Source organism: Tubulanus polymorphus, chromosome 1 (assembly GCF_964204645.1).
Source record: "Tubulanus polymorphus chromosome 1, tnTubPoly1.2, whole genome shotgun sequence".
Classification (NCBI taxonomy): domain Eukaryota; kingdom Metazoa; phylum Nemertea; class Palaeonemertea; order Tubulaniformes; family Tubulanidae; genus Tubulanus; species Tubulanus polymorphus.
This window is the reverse complement of record NC_134025.1, coordinates 3,743,865-3,766,814: the sequence shown is the minus strand read 5'-3', so window position 1 is coordinate 3,766,814 and position 22,950 is coordinate 3,743,865. Positions and strand designations below refer to the sequence as shown.

The following is a 22,950-nucleotide window of genomic DNA, read 5'->3' as shown; positions in this document are numbered from 1 at the left end:
ACGGTGACGATTTGAGAAAACTGATGTGTCAAATAGGATATGAATGATGTACGAGGTCAATAATTCCTTCATGGATTAAAACATTCTAACATATCCATTTAACTTTAATGGACAATGGTTGTCTAATCAGTTAATCTTACAGGTATTCGTGTACCGTAAGTGTTTCAAAGACTTCGCTTCTCATCAAAAGGCTTATATTGAATACGCAGTGTAATTTCATTCGATCTAAGTCAATGCGCTGAGAGCTGATCCGATTGTCAGATGCATGTCATTTCTGTTAGATCATGTAGCAGAAATGGTTGTAATTCGAACGGAACTGGATCGGCTAACAGATTACGCGGCGATTTTTACGTGTCTTTCTTTTTACTGTGAAAGCAGCGGGTTTTTTAGACTATAGGTTCATTGACAGATCTTTTCTTCGTAAACGCGCATTTATAACTGATTCTTTGAATCGGACTTTGGGTGCAGTTAGCATATATATATCTGTATATATATATATATATATATATGCATATATAACAGTGTAGGAACACCTGTAACTTAATGACAGTGTTTCAGTATGGATATTGCTGGTTGATTAAAGCCCGACTGACGCACAATGCGCAGCAGAGGACAATATATAATCAATTTCGAAATACAAGGAAATTTATTATCGAACGACACTAGGCAACAACGTTGACAGATGGAATGTCAGTTACTTACTCGATCACTCAGTACAGGAGTAGCTTCAACAGATTTTGATCAAAACCTGTAACTGTTTATGTCAACGACCGAAGTCGGATTGGAGGCAAGCAGCAAAATTGGTATGAGAAAGAGATGTGAAGTTGTGATAGGACTGATTGTATGTATGTCCGGGATTTAGGATTCGATGTTCCGGGCGAAGAGCGATGTTTGTTTATCGAGCTAAGTGTGATTAAGGTTATAGGACATTTAGTAGGTATTTATACGTGGACATATATAGCATTATCAGATAGTTTGGGAATAATTGAACATGTTTATAAGCTGTGATCTATCGACGTTTATCGGTTGTACCGTCGCTGATTGGATACAAGTGTAAAAGAGCATAGATATCGTTAATAAGGGGACCCCCCGTTGTCCGTCGTGACTGGTGAAAGATAATAATCGCGCTCTTAAAATCTAGCCCCTAATTCTTCGTAGATAAATATGGCTGATCAATCGGGGCAAGAGAAATCAGATGTGCGAACGAGATCATCGAATATACATCGCTCGCCGAGAAGAGCGAGAAGTTTACTGGAATCGAACGCTACATCGGCGCGTCGGATTCCGATACTTCTACAACCGACTCAAACCTCAGAACCGACGCGTTCACCGAAAACAACCGACCAAGATAGAAACTTTTTATCGGTATCGATGTCGGATTTCTCGCGCCCCGTATCGGAGGAGGCGTCGCCTACGATGCGGAGGAAGCATCGCGTACTGCACGTTCCCGGTTTAGATCAGTTGCGTCACAGCATGCCGGAACATCTATCGTTATCGCCGCGATTCCGTCGTAAATCGCCGCCGAATTACGACGTGACGGTCAGTCGTATCAACGAGGGAACCGCGTCTTTATCGTCGTCGCCGCGTCAAACCGATACCGAACGAGGTATCTCGCGCGCAGCGACGAGGACGCCGAGGATTCATACGGATCTATCCCCGAGACTGCGACGACGAAAGATCAGTCCGAATAATAACGATATTTCACCGGCGAGTTCTCCTCCGCGAGGAAGTTCTCCGCTGCGTCCTTCTAAACTTCAGTTCGATACGACCATCAAACGAGGGTCCGATATCGGACCTTTCAAAGTCGACGAGCCGCACGATATGGAGATATTCTTGGCGAGCGGTTCGGTTAAAGATGTACCGACTAGAACGCAGGTCGGTGGTAAAGATCTGTACGATTCTTCACCCGACGATCAACGTTCGTTTAAGAGACATTCCGGCGCGAGTTTAGAGGATAGCGGTCATATAACTATAGAATCGCACGGTTTAGAGGCGATCGCCGGGTTAGGGCGCAACGTTACGACTCAAAAACCCTTGAGAAAATCGACGAGTCTCGAATACGGGTATTCCGATAATAATCGACTGCGAGCCGACGTTTTAAGTAAAACGCTGCCGGCCGGATTGAAAATTAATTTCCCTGCGGACGGCGGCGCCGACAGCGATCCCGGTGTCGTTAAAGAACGACGAAAATTCAAAGTGCGGAAGACGAAGAGCGCTTTTACGAAGTTGTTCGTTAAAACGTCGCGATCGCAGCCGTCGTCTCCCGTTCTCGAGCGGAGACAAATTCCGTCAGTTCGCGTCGAAAATACGAGCGCCGACGATGGCGCGGATATGAGTATAACGTGGCCGTTACACGTGGAAATGAGGAATAAATTCCACGTGGACGGAGATGACGTTATTAAACGTCGGTCAGTGCCCGTCACGCAGGCCAAATCATCTCAACTTATAAGAAACTCTTACGATGATTTTCATCTATCTCTCGACCTTCTGAATAAAGAATTTCCCGAGGAGATTATGTCATCACCCGATGAGGATCCCGCTCATTTAACATCCCCTCGACGGCGTAAATTCCGTTTGCGATCCCCGCGTCTCGGAAGGAAGTCGCAGATTATGAATACGAAAGGCAAAGAACTGTTCGATCATACTCTGATTCCCGTCGATGATAAATATTCGTGGTTCGTGATCTCACCCGCTGATTTGGACGTCGGCGCTGATTTCGAGGTATGTTTTTAGGTTTAATATAAAACAATATTCTATTGAGTCTGTACTTCCATATAAATCATATGAAATCACGAATTCAATATGCGACGTTGTGAATATGAATTATGGAAATGTTTGGTGCCTCGTTTAATGGGTTTTAGAGCATTCTTCAATTGATATCATTCAATGATCTGTTTTCGTCAGCGGAGAAATTCATTTATTTAAAAACGTTCTTACAACACGAGCGTATTCGTTTTTGCATTTGTCGATGTCAGCGAAAGTGAAGTCCTTTTTCAGTAACCATCTACTTCATTCCTTAACAGTACCGGTATTCATTTGTAATGTAATGTATGATATATGTTTGGTGTTGTCGTATATCGTACATATGAACGTCAATACACGAATATCTGTTGTGAAAATTACATGTTGCGATGACATCTGTGGCCAGTCCGGGCAAGTTTATGCGATAAAATGGACTGATTATGTATATTCATGAATATATACGGCTTCGTTATCTGAAACATTAAATTCGGTTTCTGTGGATCGAATTTCAAATTCTTCAAAAGAGAATACACGAAACATCGGTTGATTTGAACTCTGGTTCCAGACATTCTCGCATTCATCGATGAGAATTCGATTCGTTTATTTGCTCTGAAATTTTCATCAATTCTATATGAATATGATATTTCCAATATGCCAGTATGTTGAGACCGACCCTGCGGTGTGTAGAGAGAAATATTCTGATTCAACGTATACTGAGACTCTACGCAGAGTATAAATATTTGGCTTTCTTTATATTTGTGCATCCGAATTAATAACAGGACTTATGAGTCGTAGAAAAGATCTATGTTTCGTGTCTTTCGCATTCAATTGAAAACCCGAGACTGAATAAATACGCAATAAGAGAGAACTATTAAGGTCGTACATATTAAGGTATTTTTAGGAATAAACGCGCGCCTTGTCTTTGTTTTTTGAAGATCTTTACGACAAAAGGTTGAATACATGGGGGGGTTATCAGATCTAAATATATTCAGTTTGATCTGAATGACTCTGATGTATCTGCTGAACTGATTTAATGAATGGAAAGAAAATACTTATTATGAGTGTCGTATAAACATGAATTTGATCAACGGCGATACAGTTAGTGCGGTTGTGTCATTATATCGTATCAACATTTGAATCCTACGTGGAGCCACTGACTTTCGAAATCATTTCGCTAATCTTATGATTAGTTGTCAAAAAGTGAATAGCAATTTTTGATATATATCCTCATTCCGAGGCAATAGTTGACACTGTTCTGAGCTTTGTACGATAAAACAACATGTTTACTGACATTTGACAGAGACAACATAATTTGACCTGTCTCTATTTGATAGGTGTATGAAGATGACAAAGCAAATATAACTTCGAGATTCAATTGACATTGTGTCAATGGGACTCGGGCTGTTGGGGGTAACATAAGTGATTCTCAGTTTAAACAATGAATATTATCTTGTCAGTTATGTATGTACGCGTACATTTTTTTCGAAATCCTCAGTTATGAACTCGGACTGACAAGAGGAATTTCTTCGTTTAATTTACTCTTCAGGCAGTCATAGTTGTTGTTGCCTTTTATATTTCAAGATGAACTGAATGCCCTTTTTCGTTTCTCTTAGAAATGATATACTGTTTGAAATTGACTAATAGTAAATATCCATGTATACTACATTTCGAGTTAAACATCTGTCGTTTGAATACGGAGTATCGTGACATCACACAAAACCAGCTGAATCAACTTGGCAGAAATTCAATGTGACGCACGTTTACACTAGATGTATCATAAAATATAATGACGAATATGTGCACAGATGATGGGTGTTTTCTTTAATTCACTCATATTTACTAATGAAACATCGCTCGTATCTCAGTATTTCTGCTTCAGCGATGAACTCACAATGTTCTATTCACCAGTAAGTTAGCTTTTTGAAAATCGGTCTTTTTTCTCAGTAAATGCTGAATAGTGCTGCCATCTGGATCTGCTAGGTCTTGGGACATGTTTTTATGAAAAACCGGTACCGCGTTACTAAAACCGTTGCTGCCATCTATAACGTTCTTCGGCTCTTAAAGTGACACAATTTTGAATATCCAATTCATTGTTTATGTAGATTCGGTATTCAGATGATATCGAATTTCTAAGCAGTTCAATACACTATTATGTGTTTTAATGGGTCACTTGACATATTACTTGACACCCTCAATCCCCGTTAATTGTGGTCTAATTTTTATTACCTCAGATTGTGTTTTTATTGATTTAAGAATTTCGTACATCTCCAAGTGTTCAGAGATACAGAAATCATCATTAAAAAATTATGTTCGTTTTGTATCTTTAATCATCGATCAAAAGTGTTTTGACGTTAGACGCGTCAGTGGAATGTATCGACTCCGAGGTTTCGAGGTGATTTTTATGCGAAATAATCTTGAAAAATTATTGAACTTTTGTGTAGTCTTAGACGATTGTCGAGATTCCTGGTATAGACCGACGACGAAGTCGACAGTAGGGGTGACTCTCGCGTTAACAAATGTTTGCAAACAAAAAGTGTGCCTTTTACGTGCGGCGTGTCACATATTAAAAACGAATAATTAATTGCATGGAGGATTTACTCGTGCTTTACAAATTCAGTGAACTGTGCCTCGTGTGACGACACGGAACACACTTTACAGGAACTGCGAGCAAGTTTTAATTCATTACAACTGCTGAGTAGTTGAAACTATAGAACGCGTTGTGTTTGATCGATCAATTAGGATTTTAGTGGATTCATTTATTCATTTTTTTACCATAAAAATAAATGCCGATGGAAAGGCCGAAGACTTTGGCCTTGGTCCATACGGTGCGGGGAGTCATGGCCTTTCGTAGGGCGCTGCATAATAGGAGTAACTCGGATCCTGCGCTGAAGTTACACAAAGTTGTCAAGGTGCGTTAATTTTTTTTTTGCTTAATGTAAATGGAGTTTTTCTATACTCAGTAAATCGTATACCATAGTTTTGACTGAATATGATGTCAATTTTTATAACCATAGAAGCGATAACACTAAAAACCTCATTTTCTAATGAGTAAAGACAGTTTATTGACACGCACGTTTTCGGGATCATATCCCCTCGTCAGGTGAAATACAAGTGAATCGAATGATTAAACTACACGCCTGTAGTTTAATCATTTGATTCACTTTACTCATTAGAAAATGAGGTTTTTAGTGTTATCGCTTCTATGGTTATTCGGATACTTGAACTCTCTTCCTAAGATGATGTCGATCTGTTTCAAAATGTGGATGAATCTTCTGAAATTCAGCACAAATTAATATTTCTTGATAGACAAATTTCATTTGGAGTGTACGGATTCCAGAATACTCTGATAGAAGCACCTAGTAGGGAGTTCGTACTCTGGAATCGCTGTTGAAATTGCTTACCAGAACATACGTTCGATCGAAACCAGACTTGATCTCTTGCATGAAACTCAGGAGATACGAATGTTACAAATATTTCTGTTCTTTGAATATTTGACTTAATTTGATTTGAAAACTGTGAAAGTATATATATATATTTATATTATATGTCGATAGATACCATTTAATTACGATATAAAACAAACTTTAACTATTTCTGACTTGCAGAATTTCAAGGGGGGCTGAAAATAATCCGTTAATACCCGAAACTAATCCAAAAGGAATCTCATTCAATTTGTACTAGTTGTAAACTCATGATTTCAGTGAAAAATTTCAGATAAAGTTGCCATTGATTCTTGACGACTAATTATTTATTTGTACGTCTAGAATCTAAACTTCCTAGATATTCTAGGAAATACAAGCCATTGAAATATTTAGATGACACTCATTGGTGATTTATCCCAGTGTGAATTATTATGTAATTGTCAGCGCTGTTAGATTTCTGGTTTCAAAAACATGCCATTGTGTTTCAGTACTTCAGTTTATCGTTAACTGTAAATTTGTTCAGGTTTAAGGCGTATTCTACCAAGAAAAATGACAATTACGTAAATCTTTAGTGTGAAAACATTTAAGTTATTTAAAGCATTGAATGGGTGTTTAGTGTCGATCAACTTGTTATTAAGAGTTGTATTTAATTATCAATTAAGTGTTTAAAGTATGATATGACCAGGCCAGAGTTCTCTGCTGATTCTTCTTATGACTGACCATATTTATTTTGGCAAGGAGTTCAGTATATTACGACAGATTAATAGTGTGTTATATTCAAAAGGTTATCTCTCGGGCCAAAAATCTAACATTTATTTAAAGCGAAAATGTTGATTATTTATATTTTTTAATGATTCGCGTCATGAATGAAAAACGTTTTCATCTGTGAAATATCTGACGATCATAAATGAAGATCTAGTTTTCAGGGTTGAATTCGGATATATTTATTCCCTCACACGTACTCATTCAATTCTCGTGAAAAACTAGTCATAACGATATCGACGCTTGTATATAATCTTCAATGAAATTAGCTTTCCGTTTGACAAGTTTCTCAATTGACGACGGCTGTGTTCTGAATTAAAAAAAGACTTCAGGAAAGACGACTGTTGTTGTATATAAAGTATAAGCCCGCGGGGCAAGCTTTCTATGTCGTATATTAATTGGCATGTTGGATTTTGATTTTACTAATCGACACTCCCGTCGAATTTCTAAAGGAATATTTGTTTCCTGTTGTAGAAAATGTTGCGGTTATTTTAATGTTTTGGTCGCGCTGGGACTCGGTCGCCGCGTTGACCCGAGTTTGTGGTAGAAAATATGTCGAGCGAAAATATGATTTATTAAAATGTGTCTTCTACCGGTATATTCAGTGCTGGTAATAGTTGTGAAGTTCTGGTTGGTGTCCTTGAAAAGGAATTTTAATTGATGATTTGGTTGAGCTATTTGCCAAACGAGCTCTTGTTTATTAAATGTTTAGTTAACGTTTAATATTTGGAAATTGCACCAAAATGAACCTCGTTGAGATTATATGGTTTGAAGTCGGACGTTGAACATTTGATTGTAGCGGAATAAAAGCAGAAATAATCATCCGATTTCTTGACCGATTTTTGAACTAATACATTTATCATAACTATAGCTTTATCAGATAAGTAAATAGGACCATCGTAATCGTAGTACTACCATAAATTTTATTTGAGATTGAATTAATTTTTTTAATTTATTTATCTTTCTAAAATAAAGATAGTTCTCAAAACAAAATGCCAAAAAATTCTTTAATTCTGTTGTGATTAAAGGATTTGTAACTAGGAGTCCCTGCTATGAATCAACAGGCTGTATTAAGAGTTGAGTGGATTTCTGCTAGTTGTGCTGGGTATTGTTTAAACAATGCATGTATATGATCAGTTGACCGTAGATGATCCTGATTTTTCATGTGGATAAATATTTGTTGAAATAATAAGCCGCGCATGCTTTATGGTACTGCAAGACTTTCAATTATCATTCTTAATACTGCGTAGACATGACTTTGATCGAAGTTGATTGGAGCCTTATCAAATCAAACGGTTACAATTTACTTTGGCAGAAAGACACACACATATTGGCGGCCAGCACGCGTAGGATGTTTCAGACATTGTTCGAATGCGTTTTGGCAAACATCGATTTGTTCAAATAGAAAGTTATCGGACGGCTTGTAATCCGGGAATGGCCGCCTTGCGGAATGATGTTTGGATAGTTTTCGAAAGGATTGAGTTAAAGGATATGTTCGTGTTTTTAGAAGTATCTGGTAGTTGTTCTGGAATAGGTTGCAGGATGTCCAGATTATAGAACGTATTTTTATGTGCTTACATTAGGATTAATGAATTCATAGTGTGAAGTAGTTTGGTTTGTTTGCTCGGAGAGTGAAATCAAAACGCTTGTCTGTGACGGATCCGTTTCAATTCAGTTTGTGAGTCACAGGAAATTTGCCTTTTTCGTCACACACCGAGTCTGAAGTTCGTTGTAAGGCATAGCTGCATTGAATCAGTGATTCAGAGATATTAGAGTTATAATGACAGTTGTGTAGATACGATGATGATGGGATGTGTGTAGAACTTTATATTCAGAATTGAAGAAATACCAGGATTTCATAATGCATGAATTTTGATATACGGTTATCTCTAAAAAGTGAAAAATGGCTCTTCCGATGAAGAAACCTCTAATAAGGCGCCACAGTTATGATATCAGTGACATTCTAAATATTCAGTCACTGCCTCTGAAGCCACTCGTAAGTAATGAAAAATGTCTTTTATCTTTTGATCTTTAAAGTAATTAATCTGATTTTTATGTTGTTGGCCTCCAATAAAAATATATTTGAGGCTCTATAGAAGAATACTCGCAAATTTTATAGTCTTCGTGACTATGTTCTTTAAATAGGTATTCCTAACTGTATGCTACGTTACAGTGGTGTTGCTATACCCCTGGGGTATGGTATCCCTAGTGAAGCCAACTCTACCCTTGTATTACACAACGTTGTTAGCCATATTTACACGCATCTATTATTAAAACTACAATGGAATCTCGTTCCTAATTACATAGTGATTTACGTGCACATTTACAAGAAGACTTGAATTATCTCAAGTATCATAATCTCTTCACTTTGGGATGTCTCCATAGACGTAACTATAGTGAGCAGGCTCTAAACAATGATTTGAATGAATATGGATGGGGCTAGCAGTAAGCATGGACTAAAACGAATAAGAGTCCATGGAGTAAGTCAGTAATCCTTGAACTGTAGGACCAAGTAGACCAGAGTAATTTCTTCAGATCCCTATAATTTTGTTATGAATGTATGAATGTTTATCCTGTTTAGATGAAGATGCGTTGTGACAAAGATATCGCGATAGCTGATGGGCCAAATTTAACTACGAGCTCTAGAACTGAGTTCAAGACTATCCCGAGCTTATACCTAGGTGATGTTTATATCATAACTGTTAATGATATGTCAACATATTTATGAACATTTTTGAACAGGTGTGATTGACCTTGCTTTTACAGTAATTAACAACTAAGAGTAATTGTTAATAGGTGTTTGCAAGACAATCAACACTACTTTGAAACTTGGCTTAACAGAAAATATCATAATGGCCATCATTATGATTCTGTTCATATGTAAATTACCCCATCCTATAGGGGGTGCCCCATATGAACTAAGACCTGAACAGCTTTGTCACTCACTGACTTCAGTCCATATTACAACACAAGTTTTTTTGGAATACTCTTGAATATTGTCGAAAAGTGGATTAATTCTTGACCTACATGTACTACTTGTACGATACATAGTGGATGGTTAGATAAGAACTCGAAAGAAAATGGGGACATTAGTCGCTCCTTGTTCGCAGTCATTGAGCTTGCATGGAATTATTTTCAATCAGAACTTCAACACAGTTCGAGCCAAGTCAGGACTTAATGTTTTAAATGGAAGTAATCTAACAGTTCAGTATCAGGTATGATTCGGTATGATTTTAATGAAAATAATTGTTGAAGTTTCAATGACGATAATTCAGTTGATATTCGTCATGGATTTTGATAATCTTTCTATAAAAATGTACATTTATTTCATTGAATAATCCTTTTTGAATTCTAAGCTTATGAAAGCTTCTCTGTCAATTACCGTGTAATTTTGAGCAGATTATTATGTTTCTTGATTACACGATTTTCTGGCTTGTTTCAAATTCATGTTTACTACAGGAGATACATGTATGAACTGGTTGAGGTCCTGTTACGATTATGCGGAACTAATTTGCAATTAATTTAAATCCCCACCAGTTATATCAGTAATATATTCTTTCACAGTAACATACATACACTCGGTTTCATTGTATAAATGACACAGATCTACAATACCCTATTAATTATTCTCTCTGTACTGGTGGTATTCTAAGTATTATGTAACTATGGCCACTGTTAATCCTGTTTCATGGCTAGACTTAGTAATCGCCTTAGAATAATAGATCCAATTGGCCATGAAATGATACATGAATCTTTGGTGGATTTGGGTGGTTGACTGTTAAATTTCTGGTATTTTGTCATACTAGAATAGTAGATGTTCTTTTCTTAGTCATAAAACAATAAACTATTTTCAAGAGTTGTGTGCAGTTTACATTTTGCTATGGAGAGACCTGAGGATTGAAAAACTTTACTTGCTGGTTTGTTTTAATTACATCAATTAGTTCGAATGTTGGCCCCACTAGGATTAGATTGATTGAGTAAATAATTAGCTTCTACTCCAGTCATTTGCCAGTTTTGATTGTGAGTTTCAATAGTATCAGGAGATCGTAATTACTTGAGCGTATTATAAAGAATGGAGCAATATTTGGCCTGGAGTCTAGACTTTATGGATGATTAGTTAATTCAGTTGACAAACTATATATATATCCTGATCTGTAACTCATGATGACTGGTCATTTGATAGAGTTATGATCTATTGGAAACATGCGCGAAGACAAATTTCTACAGACTTGGCAATGGGTATGTTGCATGTGAATGAAAAAAGTGTTTTCCTCTGACATTCTATGTCTAGTGAATAGTTGATAAGATGTTAGATCATTCTTTGCCAATCGGTCACAACAGTGGCATTGTGTGGTCTACAGTTTTATGACCACAAACATATACTTGTGGCTAAATGAAAGCTACCACTCAGATTTATGATGTACAGACTGTCTGTAGGTTTTATGATTATTGTCAACGGAATTTTTATCGAGTTTGGTATAATTTTTGTCATTTCAGGTCCAACGGATTCCAGAGTACGACAAATACCTACATGATTTACTTAATGAAACAGATCAATCACATCCCGATTATGCAGATTTATCTAAAGCTGCCGTAACCGTCAATAAGGTGAGGTTTGAAATCTGGTCGCAATCTGTGAACGAGCCATGCGAACTGAGTTAAAAATCTTTTACTAATTTATTGATGATTGATGATTGAATTTTAGATGGTTAAAGAAAGGGAGGACGAAATGAACGTCGCGGAAAATGAGCACAAAGTGGAAAGTGTTCAAGATCGATTTCCTAATGATGATTTAGAACTACACGAAAAACTATCATCTGTAAGTATTCAGAGAAAACTGTTCGGTCGGAGCAAATTTGTTTTGAGAAAAAATCTCTGGAATTAATAGAATTTGAGAAAACATTTTGTTTATTGATAAAACTCATTTCTATCATAACCACGTGAAACATAGTACAACTAACTGAACCACATCTCGGCTGTTCTTGGAAACCTATTTGGAATAGCCGTACCTTCGGTGACACATGCATAACTAAACTGCTAGTAATGGCCAGTAGTGTCTCATTCATGCATTTATTTTACCTCGGTGACCTGCGTGTAGGTTGAGGCGATTGTGACTAGGTAGGAATTGGTCTTTTGGCGCACTCAGACATCAACCTTGGAACAATTCATAGAATTTGTATTTTATAGCACAGACACATAGACACGCGTATATGAATTTATTGCTTGTTAGAAGCTAGAAAAATGTAGACAGTAATCTATCAAGATTATTGTCAGTTTCAGTCTTGTGAAATATGTACTCGCCACCCGTTATATGTTATTTTTGGTTCACTGAAGAATTTTGTTTTGATATTAAGTTTATTATTTGACTCTCCTTTCTGCCCTTCAATGAATTTTTGAAAATTTTAAAAAAGCAATTTTTCAGTTTCCCTTTCTAAGAAAGTCTAATACACCGGTTTGGAAAATTTTTCAAATAATTTTCGTAATTTATGTGGGTTGAGGACTTAAGAATTGTTGAATGTGGTCAGATAAAGCAATTAAAATCCTATTCACAGGGGGTTGTGTATGATTATTGCCGACTAATTGGTCAAGCATAAAAGGAATGTAATTCATAATCGTAAAACATTGAACTCGTCACTAGGCGCTGGGTTGGGGAATTTATATTCAGAATACTGTGTTCACCTTAGATTAAAAAGTGAATTATCGTAACAAGTGTGTGGGTGGTTTTCTTTATAAAGTTGATCGAAAGTTCGCAAACCATCCTAGTTTGAGTTTCGATACTTTGTGGTTTAACCTCTATGTGTTCTGTGTGTGTGTGTGTCGTGTAATGGAACTTTTTTATCCGCGACAATTTGAAAAACAGATCATTCAAGGTGATTGTAAAAGGAACTACGTCCGGGACTGAATATCTAAAGTGAAAAAGAATTTTGTTAAGATTTTTTTTTCAATCAGATTTTAAAAATTGTTCTCTTTTTTTTGTAGAAAATACGTACGTTACAGCACAGACGTCGATCGGCTCCGAGCGCCGTTCTTCTGAAAACGTTAGGCGGAAATAAGTCATTGAAAAACTCATCTTCTAGTCCAGTGAGTTCATCGAAAGTCAACCAGTTTCTGGCGGACAGCATTTCTCCATCACCGCCGTCAATTTCTATGAATAATGGAAACAAACGTCTCTATATCTTAGAAGGTCCCGTTCAATTAGTCTCGGTAAGTCGTGATGGAATTCGGTGCATTTGAAATGATATGATCGAAAAATGAAAGAAAATTAATGACTAGACTTTTCTTAGATATAAATACTGAACTATTGTTAAGAGTATCTTTTTCTTATCTACCAAGCTTTTTTTGTTGATGTCATTATCGAAAAACAAAGTCATTGAAATAACTACTATTTTCGCTTTTTGCAAACTTAGAATTCGTCAAAGTTTGCGTAGGTCATTTTCATGAAATATCTATTTCAAATGTTCACATTCAGTCTTCGCCTTTGACAGAGAACATGATAAGCCCATTTTGCGCATTTGTATCGGTTTTTCCACACGATACAACATTCATTTGTTGTATAATTGATCCACCGAACAATATCTACAGTAAACACTCATTAATCTGATTAGTACAGTCTGTATAGTATCATACACCATTCGTATTCTATTTCCTGTCTGTTTGATGCCTTTCATTGAACGGTTATCGATTAATTTCGCGAACATTTTTTCGCCGTCACTTACGAGTACTGTATAAAGCTTATCATTTTAGTACTACGTGTAAGGATTGGTTTATCAGTAACTGACTCTGACTTATGACGATATGTCTAAAAAGAGAATGTCTGATTGCCTGTATATATATATCACAAGCACATAGATATTCAGTATTCAATGCTAATGGTAGTGATTTGTCTGACGAAATCGTTTTTCTCTTTTTCGTTTTTCTTAGAGTTTACAAACGCAGGATCGATATCTGTTTTTGTTCAATGATCTGCTGCTCGTCGCGAAACAACGTTCGCCGACGTCGACCAGTTTCAAATTAAAACATCGAATACGAGTGTGTGAACTGTGGCTGCACGATTACCACGACGATTGCACCACGTCCGATATACCTCAACTTCCCGTCGATCGCTCGTTCGCGATGGGCTGGCCGATGATGAACGTCATAGCGACTTTCAACTCGCCGGAAGAGAAAGAATTGTGGTGGAATAAGATCAAACAGTGAGTATTCAGTTCATTCTTTGTGATCCAATTTTCAGCCAACCATCAGAAAGTATTGGTTGGGGATAGAATTTCCCCTGGCTTCCTAGTTTCATAGAATCGAAAGAATTAGGCTGCAGCCAATTGGACCTAATTTGTGGCACGATATTGAGACGATCTCAATGATACGGTTCACAATAAACAACGCGGTTCCGACTAAATTAACTAAATCAAGTCGTGTTGATTTACCCGAGTTTGAATATAGAATGTATCCACATTTCATTATCAGGCAAATCGCGGAGGAGAAAATGCGCGAAGAACCGAAATCTATTTCGATTAAAGTATCGAACAAAGATACCGAAGGGTTACCGATCGTAAGTGACGCTTATAACGCTTTAGAATGAAATCATATTTTCTCTGCGGTTTCATAAACGGTAGATGTTATACAGAAAATTATAATTTTTCAAAATCATTATTTCAGACAAAAGTCATAGCAATATCGAATACAGATGATGCTAATGATTGTGTGAGAATGTGCTTAGAACATTATGATTCTCCGGTAAGTACTTCTGGTTTTTATTCGGTCATTGTGGACTTAGTGCTGCAGCATCTCATTTCGTGTAAAGTGCAAAGGTTACATTGAAGATCTTGCATAATGTAAAGAAAATAAATGATTTCTATCATTACAGTGTATTATCATTTGTATTGTAAAATGAAAGTGTACTTGATACTTCTTCATTGTACACTGAAATGCCATTGTGTAATATAATTTGATTAAGTTTTATGATTATTGATTTTTCAGGATTTGGATCCTAAGGATTATCAGATCTGGGTCGTATCCGGTAAAGAAAGCGCTCAATGTCCATTGATTGGTCATGAAAATCTGTTCTCGATCAAAATGAACTACGTTCGCGACGCGATCAAATCAAAAGGCGACGAATTCATTCTGCCGATTGATACCGATAAAGGATCGACTTCAGTTCCCGCTGAATATCAGTGTCAGTTTATTCTGAAACGCCGCGGAAAATCAAACAAGAATCTTACACCAGGTAAATTCATATCCATCAATTTTTTTCAAGGCGTAGTACTCTTACTGAAATGTACTATTACTATAACTATTACTGGAATGAAAATTCTATAATTGATATCAACAAACTAAATGAGGAAAACATCAGTCTGTCACAGAACCATTAGACTAAACCATGGATTCACTGTAATTGTCAATGCCTCAACTATATCGGCCTTTCTTTGCTCTCTGTTCCAAACTCATAATTTTCAATATTTTCTGTCATACAGATGATGCGGCAAATCAGAAGAAGTTGAAGAAACTCATCCAGAAGAAGTCTCCGATAATCACATTTTTTCGTAAGAATAAGAACTCGCCATCTTCTGAAACAGCACCTCTTCCTGGGAAACTTTTCGGTCATCAACTTTCTGATATCTGTACCGATGATCAAATTCCAAAAACGCTTATGGTAAGACGAAGCAACAAATTGACTAAGATTTTAACTGTTTTATGCTCATGAGTTATGGCTACAATCTCGTTTGATTTGAATGTTTCGTGTAGGATTTGTTTCGTCACCTGTACGATAACGGCCCCTTTGTGAAGGGTATATTACGAGTGAGTGCGAACGCCAAAATCTGTAAAGAGCTGAAGGATGATCTAAACAACGGTTCTGAGATTCATTTCGATGATAAGTTCGCACAAGTGACCGGCTCAGTTATCAAGGTAAATATCTCCCTGTTTGAATGATTTCAAAAAAGGTGAAAATGACAATAGCTCAAATGTTGTAATGAATGTAAATTCTAGGATTTTTTCCGATCACTTCCTGATGCTGTGATGACCTGCGAACTGTATGATAAATGGGTCGCTACTAATGAGATTGAAGAAACGGAAGAACGTATCGCTGAGATTTCTAGGTAAGAACATAACTATGTTCAATCTGAAGTGCTATTTATTAGAAATTAAGTCATGCGCTATGTAAAATATATTTTTCTTTTTATTCATTGCAGTTTGTTCCAAGCGCTGCCAAAATGCAATCAGATGCTTTTGCAGCATTTATTCTGTATACTTCACTATATTGAAGAGCATTCAGAGGACAACAATATGACCGCGTATAATCTCGGAGTTTGTATCAGTCAGAGTCTTCTGTGGCCACCGATGTCAGCAGGAATAGCCGCGCAAGCCGATTCCTCGAAGAAAGTGCCTTCCATCGTCGAATTCATGATCGAAAAATGTGTAGAAATCTTTGGCGAGGATGTTTTGAAATTATTCGGCGATCCACCGCAGCCAAAAAGCCGTCAAGATTCGGGAACGGACTCGGATAGCATGCATAGCATGCTTAGCGCACATGAATCAGGTTAGTCGATTGTTCTTATTTGAATCCGAGGCGGATCCTCGCTTGCCACTAGCAGAATCCTCGAACGTATATAGTCCTCATTAAATGTAATGTTTTTATCATTCTGTTTCATAGGTCTTCATCACGACGATTCATCAATGGATAGTTTAGATCGAGAGCTATATTGCAATGAAGCCGACACGAGTCCAAAACTGATGACGAATCATTTGTCTCCGTCAAATCTAAGTCGTGATTCCGGTTTAACGCTCAGCGACAGTCAGCTCTATACAGAAGAGGGAATGGACAGCGAAACCTCATCCGGTAATAAATCTCGTAATTCTTCCGGCGATAAACTAGACATTACGCTGAATCAGTGCGCCGAAACCTACCCACCGGTACCACCACCTAGGAAAGGTCGAAGACGTGTATCGCAAGAAGGGGCAAATATTATCGATCAGAGACGCTTCGCGAGGCTTTGCGCGATGCCAGGTAACGGTACGCTCGCATCGAGTATGGGTATGGAGAAGGGTCGCGCGGCTCTGGGTGGATCACCGGTAGTGGACTCGCATCGATCGCGCATGCATCCGTTATCAAAACGCCGATCAAACGATTCCTTGCAGAGCGTTGAGGAAAATGATTCGGAATTCCATAGGCAGCAACCGGAAATGGGTAATATCCAAAAATCGCGAAGCGGCAATCGGATATATTTCGAGGGCGAACTTATACACACGGGGTATTCGCAGAGACCTCAAAACAGCGAAAATCTGCCAACGTCTCCAGATTCTCGGCTATCATATAGTTCACAGGATAGTCTAGAATATCTCGACCGTCAGAGTAAAATGTCTTTAGACTCACAAGATTCAGAACCGTCGACTCCCGGTTCGCCTCAATCGTATCAAAGAATCTGGCCACCGCAGAGTCTGAGCAGCAGTTACAGCGAACCTCCTTCGAAGAGTATTCCTATAGTTCATCTAAGCGCCAGTTATTCGGGAGCATCGTCGAACCAATCAAATAACGCGCAAAATATCGAAATACTCAGCGGACAAAAGATTATAGTCGCGTCACAATCGGCGCCGTGTACTCCTGAAAACAATTCACCTCGCGTTTCACCGCGATCTGCATTTCGACGTGTTTCAAAAACACCGGATATATCACCGACAATATCGAGAAAAACGGCGAGCAACGTCATGCATAATATCGAGATACCACCACCACGACCTCCGAAACCTCCAGCTCTACGTATAAAAGGTGCCGGAAAAATCACCAGCCCAAACGTCGATCAGTGTAAAAAGACCGAGACGCTGAAAGTATTCGGGTCACCACCGCCGGAGGTAATTCTCCGACGCGGCCGAGCTCCGCGGAATAAAGTCTACGAATTCTCTCCCGATCATGAGCTAAAACGACACAGCGATCTAAACGTGAATACGAAACTGAGGTCGGAGGCGACCGACGACGGCAGTTTGAAACGTCCGAATCGTCCGCCTACGTACCAGGAAGCGATCCAACGTAAAACTATGTTGAATAAAGGAATCATCGAATCGTTGAGCGATCGAGATATCATTAAACAATCGGTAAATAGCGCACACGCTCGACAACTGTACGAAGATTCCATAAAGATGTATATGAAAGAGCACGACGGCGTCGGGTCGACGGGTAAGGGTATAAATAAATTCAAAGGATCGTACGATTCGTCGTATTCCGACGAGGAGAACAGTTCGAGTGCGGCGCGAGGTTTTAGTAACGATGGTAAATATGTAAACTGTGCTAACATGGTGCTACAAAACAATATCTGCAGCAGTGACAACGTCGATTTGTGTCGCTGCAATTCGAATGAGTGTGACAAACTTTCGAGCGACGTCAAAAACTTAAAATGTTCCGAATGCGATACGGACTACGATAAATGCGGCAAAGCAGACGAAAAGACGTCCAAAACGACGGATGTTAAAAAGCTCGTTTCGACCGACCGGCGTTTGAGCGAGGATAGTATTAAATCGGACTCGTCGGGATCATCTCGATCGTCTTCGGAACAATCGGGGCGAATACGTCGTCCTCCCCCCGCGTACCGTCCACCTCCGATCCCCGTTAACGACGTCGCGCCCAGTAACGAATCCGTTCTCAAATCGCCCGTCGAACGCAAGCCTTCCGGTGTCCGTCCCCCGGGGGATTTTCAAAATTTATCTTATACGGAGGAGTCGTATGTATAAGAGAGGGGAATTAATTAACATCAGAGACTGATCAATGTTTCTACTATGTGGTGCTTAAAATTTTCAATTTTGTAAACTGCATGTGAGTTGCTTTGATTCGTAGCCAATATCGATATAAACGTATATATATGTTATATAAATAAGAACGTAGTATTATTTAGGGAAATATAGTTTTCATAAAGTCATTTTAGACATTTTTGCTATAGCAGAGAAAACATGTCTTAGGTATATATACATATGTTGTACATATATATTGATTGCTATGAAATCATTTCCAGTGCAATTCCATTCCAAATTAAAATCGTAACATTCAACATTTTAAGAAATTCAGTGGTGATAAATTTTTCTTCATATATTGCGTATAAGCCACATTCCATGAATTTATGAAAATAATCCAGGGTGACTCCAATGAATATTTCATTTGATGGAGAATAATTTTTTGTTCTGTGTTTAGCTCTGTTTCGTTGAAAGTTTTCTGTTGAAATTTGTTGTTGAAATTCGTTCCACGTTTGATTGTTTTCTTTGCGATGTACTTAAAAATTGAATGTTGCAATATTGAAAAAATAGAATGAAAATCCTGCCAATTTTCTACTTAAAGAAGAGATGTTGTTGAATATGTATCTAAAAACTATATTAAAACTAGTGACATATTTCATATTCCTAAAATTGTACAAAAATACCTGATAGTGGTATTGAAAGTTTTAATGGCTTCATTTGCGTAATGTTTACATATGACTTAAAAAGATTTCAGGTAAATCGATGAATGATGGCTATATTTCAATCCTTTATCTTCAGCTAAACTCGCTCACTTTATCAGTATCTATTTCACTGTTAGTTGAATATTTCTCTAAGTTGCTGTTATATCATTGTATCTCTAGATAAACTTTATTCATGCATAAATACTCCATTATAAGGCATTCATTCCTTCCTACATTGTTCAATTTAATATTATTACATATGCTAAAAAAGTATCTATGTCTTTTCGTTGTGTACTGTTTGAATTGACATTACTTTTCTTATGCTTCTGGCTGTTTAAAACTGGCTGCTCTTGAACGCAATCAATGTAAAGAACACGTCTAAGAGAAAGACTTTGACAAAATTCAATTGAATTGAATTAAAAATTCGTGTAAATATTTCCACCCACACGATACAGAATAATCTTGTTAATCGTTATTGTAAATGCTTAAATATTTATGGTTGTATATTATGATGTATATTTTGAATGCATTTATTTTTGGCGGCAGTAAGTTCTTGCCACCGTACACTAAAATTGATAATATTAACACAAAGTTTACGATATATTCCGACAGAATATTCAGGAAGTAGTAGGCGTAGTGTAAATATTTTTTTTGTAAAATTTGTAGACGTTAAATTGTTAAAAATATAATAATAATTCGTATTTATGAGAAAATGAATGGGTTCTGTTTATTTATTCGAGGTTGGGAAATGCAATTGTCTGACAGTCGTCTGTCATAGTTTCATAAAGTCTCTCCAAGACGCAAATCGCAGATCAGAGACCGCTAGAAGCAGTAGAGAGAGCCCTACCAGCTATCGTCCCGATAGATGGCTAGCCTATCAATAGGACAACACGATCAAAAATAACTTTTCAATACATTTTATTTTATTTGAGCCTTCCATATAAAGAATTAAACGCATTGTGTCTCTCAATCGCTATGAACTATGGGCCTCTAAGGACGATTTTTCAATCATTCGTAGAATTCGTAGAAATTATGGGTTGTTCCGAGAAGTAGGAGTCCGGAAACTGGAAAACCCTCGCTTACCACGAGTGGAATCCTCGATTGCCACAGCCAAATGTATAGCGTCCTCCGACGCGCAGATCATTGCACGCCGGACGTCCTTTTTACAGAAATACTGAATTGTCAACCAGAGCTGCAGTACCCAGTTCACATTTATTCCAGTTAGGCACTTTGAGCTTGTCTCACCACCAAACGATTAAAATTATCAAAAGGGGTGGCGACCAATGACGTCGTTCGGATCCTGCTGGCTGCTTAGAAGTGTTGTGCGGACAGCCAAACAAACTGCAAGAGTGACGATCACCCATGTTATTTTGAAAGACGCACGTGCCGTATATTTTACTCAACACGAAGTCCACGACTTTTAGTTCATTTTATGTGAAAATAATCAATTGACTTGTGACAACAATGGTTACGATGGACATATATATATATATCATAAAAAGGAGCTTGTACACCGCGGAATTTGGTCCAGTAACATTCAAAATGCTACGAAAAATGCTTTCAAAATGAAAATCCATTTCTGACTTTCAAAATAAGTTTCCTCCCTAATAAAGCGCTTGTGAATGCATATCAATGATAATTTATTGGTACAAATATCCTAGTGATGTTTTAATTGGCAATTCATCGCTGGAACAGCCTATAGAAACCGGGGGAACAGGTGGTGCAACAATTCATAAAGCTGTCTCTCAATAGTTATTGTGTATAACTCTGTGGAAGCTGACTTCGGTTCACGCACGCCTGTGTCGTCTGTTGATTGTGTCTGATTTTTTACCGGATCTGTACTTATTGCTCTGACTATAGCGAAGATCACGCGGTGATAACGCATTGGGATTATACATATAAAAACGTATCAGCACAAACAAGCCATAAAGGTGAGTTTCTTCTCCTCAGTAGATTTTGATTAAATTGCTCTCATTGTCGTAAACAGAAAATTAGTTTTACGCATGCACCACGTGCCTCAGCTCCAATTATTTATCGGATAAGACAGATTAGTGAGAGAAGATGAATTGAAATCCAGCATTACGTATAGTATACTCGCGTAGTCATTTAGATTACGTCGAAAAGTTCTCTCTATTTCTTGATGTGAAACAAACACATCGAGGGTGCGCGGCTTGCTTCCGTAAAAAGTTGAATAAAGCGCTCGGCTTATCGACGATTCAATGTGCTTTATCGGTTTGTATTTATAATGCAATTATAGCATAAAACATATGGTTGGTTCGATGTACCAAAATGAATATAACATCTATAACCCGTATTGCTACAGATCTTCATGGGAATAATATGGAATAAATTTACGTGAGACTAGTTTAACGTTGGGAAAAGGTTCAGTAGAATGAGGAAATGACGATATCACTTGACAATCAAATCGTAGATATATTTTGTTCTCATCTGTTGCTCGCTCGGTTGTATTTGTACCGAACTGCGTTCAGCATTGACGAGAATCTGGTGCAAAAATTACGTATACCTGAATCAAAATTGACGTATGTATAGGAACGCCGGTGCGTCTGTGTTAGTTTTCCCCAGGGTTCCGATGCAGCTACTCGTCGATTGTTTTTTACGCATTTTCGTATTTTCAGGCGCATACGATTCGGTTACGCGGTCGCGCCGCGTCAATTTTCATTATGTCGATACAGTGCGACAAGGCTACTCAGAAATTCTTGTCAATCTTCGTGGAAAATCAAATCAAGTTTTATCCTATGAAAAAGTAATCAAGGTTTTTCTTTATGTGGTGACAGTAAAATGCAGTGTTGCATACATATCCTTGGGTGATTTGACACAGAAATTGTTTTCGCTGCTGGACGTACAATTCCCACGTTCAGGACTTTAGGTAACACTTCCAGTATTGGATGATGAGTTTTTTAGGGGTTTAGTTTCGTATAGATTTCTTTCAACCGATATCGAGATTCTTCGGTCGTGATTGCCGATACGTCACAAGTCGATCGGGGGAGAGCAGGAAATGAAATACGCCAAGCATACGGTGTTCAGTATTTTGTAGTTTCTCAAGCATTGTAAAACAGCTGTAGTTGTAATATAATAGAACATGTATTGAATTTTCTCACAGTCACTTTTTAGCGGCTTTGTACGTATGTTCTAGAACACAGCACATGTCGCAAGTCGCTCGCCACATTAGATCACACGCGCCGCCATTTGCAATGTCGTGTTGATAACTGTAGCATCGAGCTTCAATCCATCTAACATTCAACGCCTCCCAAACTGCGTTAGGAATATTCATTGGGAACAGTTCTCATTTCCTGATTTTATTAGAGTTCATCGGCTCACATCAAATCTATTCTGCATTCAGTCTAATTCCTAGGTATTCCTCTCATGATTACGAATAATACATACGAATCTAGAACAGAGGATTTCCCTTGGTCTTAAGGTATTAATTATATATACAAAAAGTCTAACCGAGAAACATCAATGACGATGGAATGAGATCATTTATTTGAGACTGCTAAGGGCTTCGAACATTGCTTTGTAGCTGCCGTAATCATTATGTTCGTCAATTTTTTCACTCTGATAAGAAAATATTTCACTGCTGGCAGACTAAA

At 37.8% G+C, this 22,950-nt stretch overlaps 1 protein-coding gene across 1 annotated transcript; it reads left to right on the top strand.

The window, feature by feature from the left end:
• Positions 1-622: 622 nt before the first annotated feature.
• LOC141915040 (uncharacterized) lies at positions 623-20,042 on the top strand. The gene is made up of 13 exons (XM_074806434.1): positions 623-2,721; positions 11,424-11,534; positions 11,632-11,745; positions 12,906-13,130; positions 13,848-14,119; positions 14,388-14,472; positions 14,580-14,657; positions 14,901-15,147; positions 15,395-15,573; positions 15,666-15,827; positions 15,909-16,018; positions 16,112-16,458; positions 16,573-20,042. Exons 1-13 carry the CDS (start codon positions 1,165-1,167, stop codon positions 18,639-18,641), a joined length of 5,556 nt encoding a protein of 1,851 aa, XP_074662535.1. The 5' UTR covers positions 623-1,164; the 3' UTR covers positions 18,642-20,042.
• Positions 20,043-22,950: the final 2,908 nt, after the last annotated feature.

What these genes read in the sequence shown, in the direction of transcription:
- LOC141915040 (XM_074806434.1), top strand. Translation starts at nt 1,165, where the DNA reads ATGGCTGATCAATCGGGGCAAGAGAAATCAGATGTGCGAACGAGATCA. An exon ending in GTCCCGTTCAATTAGTCTCG is followed by an intron (nt 13,131 to 13,847) that starts GTAAGTCGTGAT and finishes CGTTTTTCTTAG; the next exon opens with AGTTTACAAACGCAGGATCG. An exon ending in CGTATCGCTGAGATTTCTAG is followed by an intron (nt 16,019 to 16,111) that starts GTAAGAACATAA and finishes TATTCATTGCAG; the next exon opens with TTTGTTCCAAGCGCTGCCAA.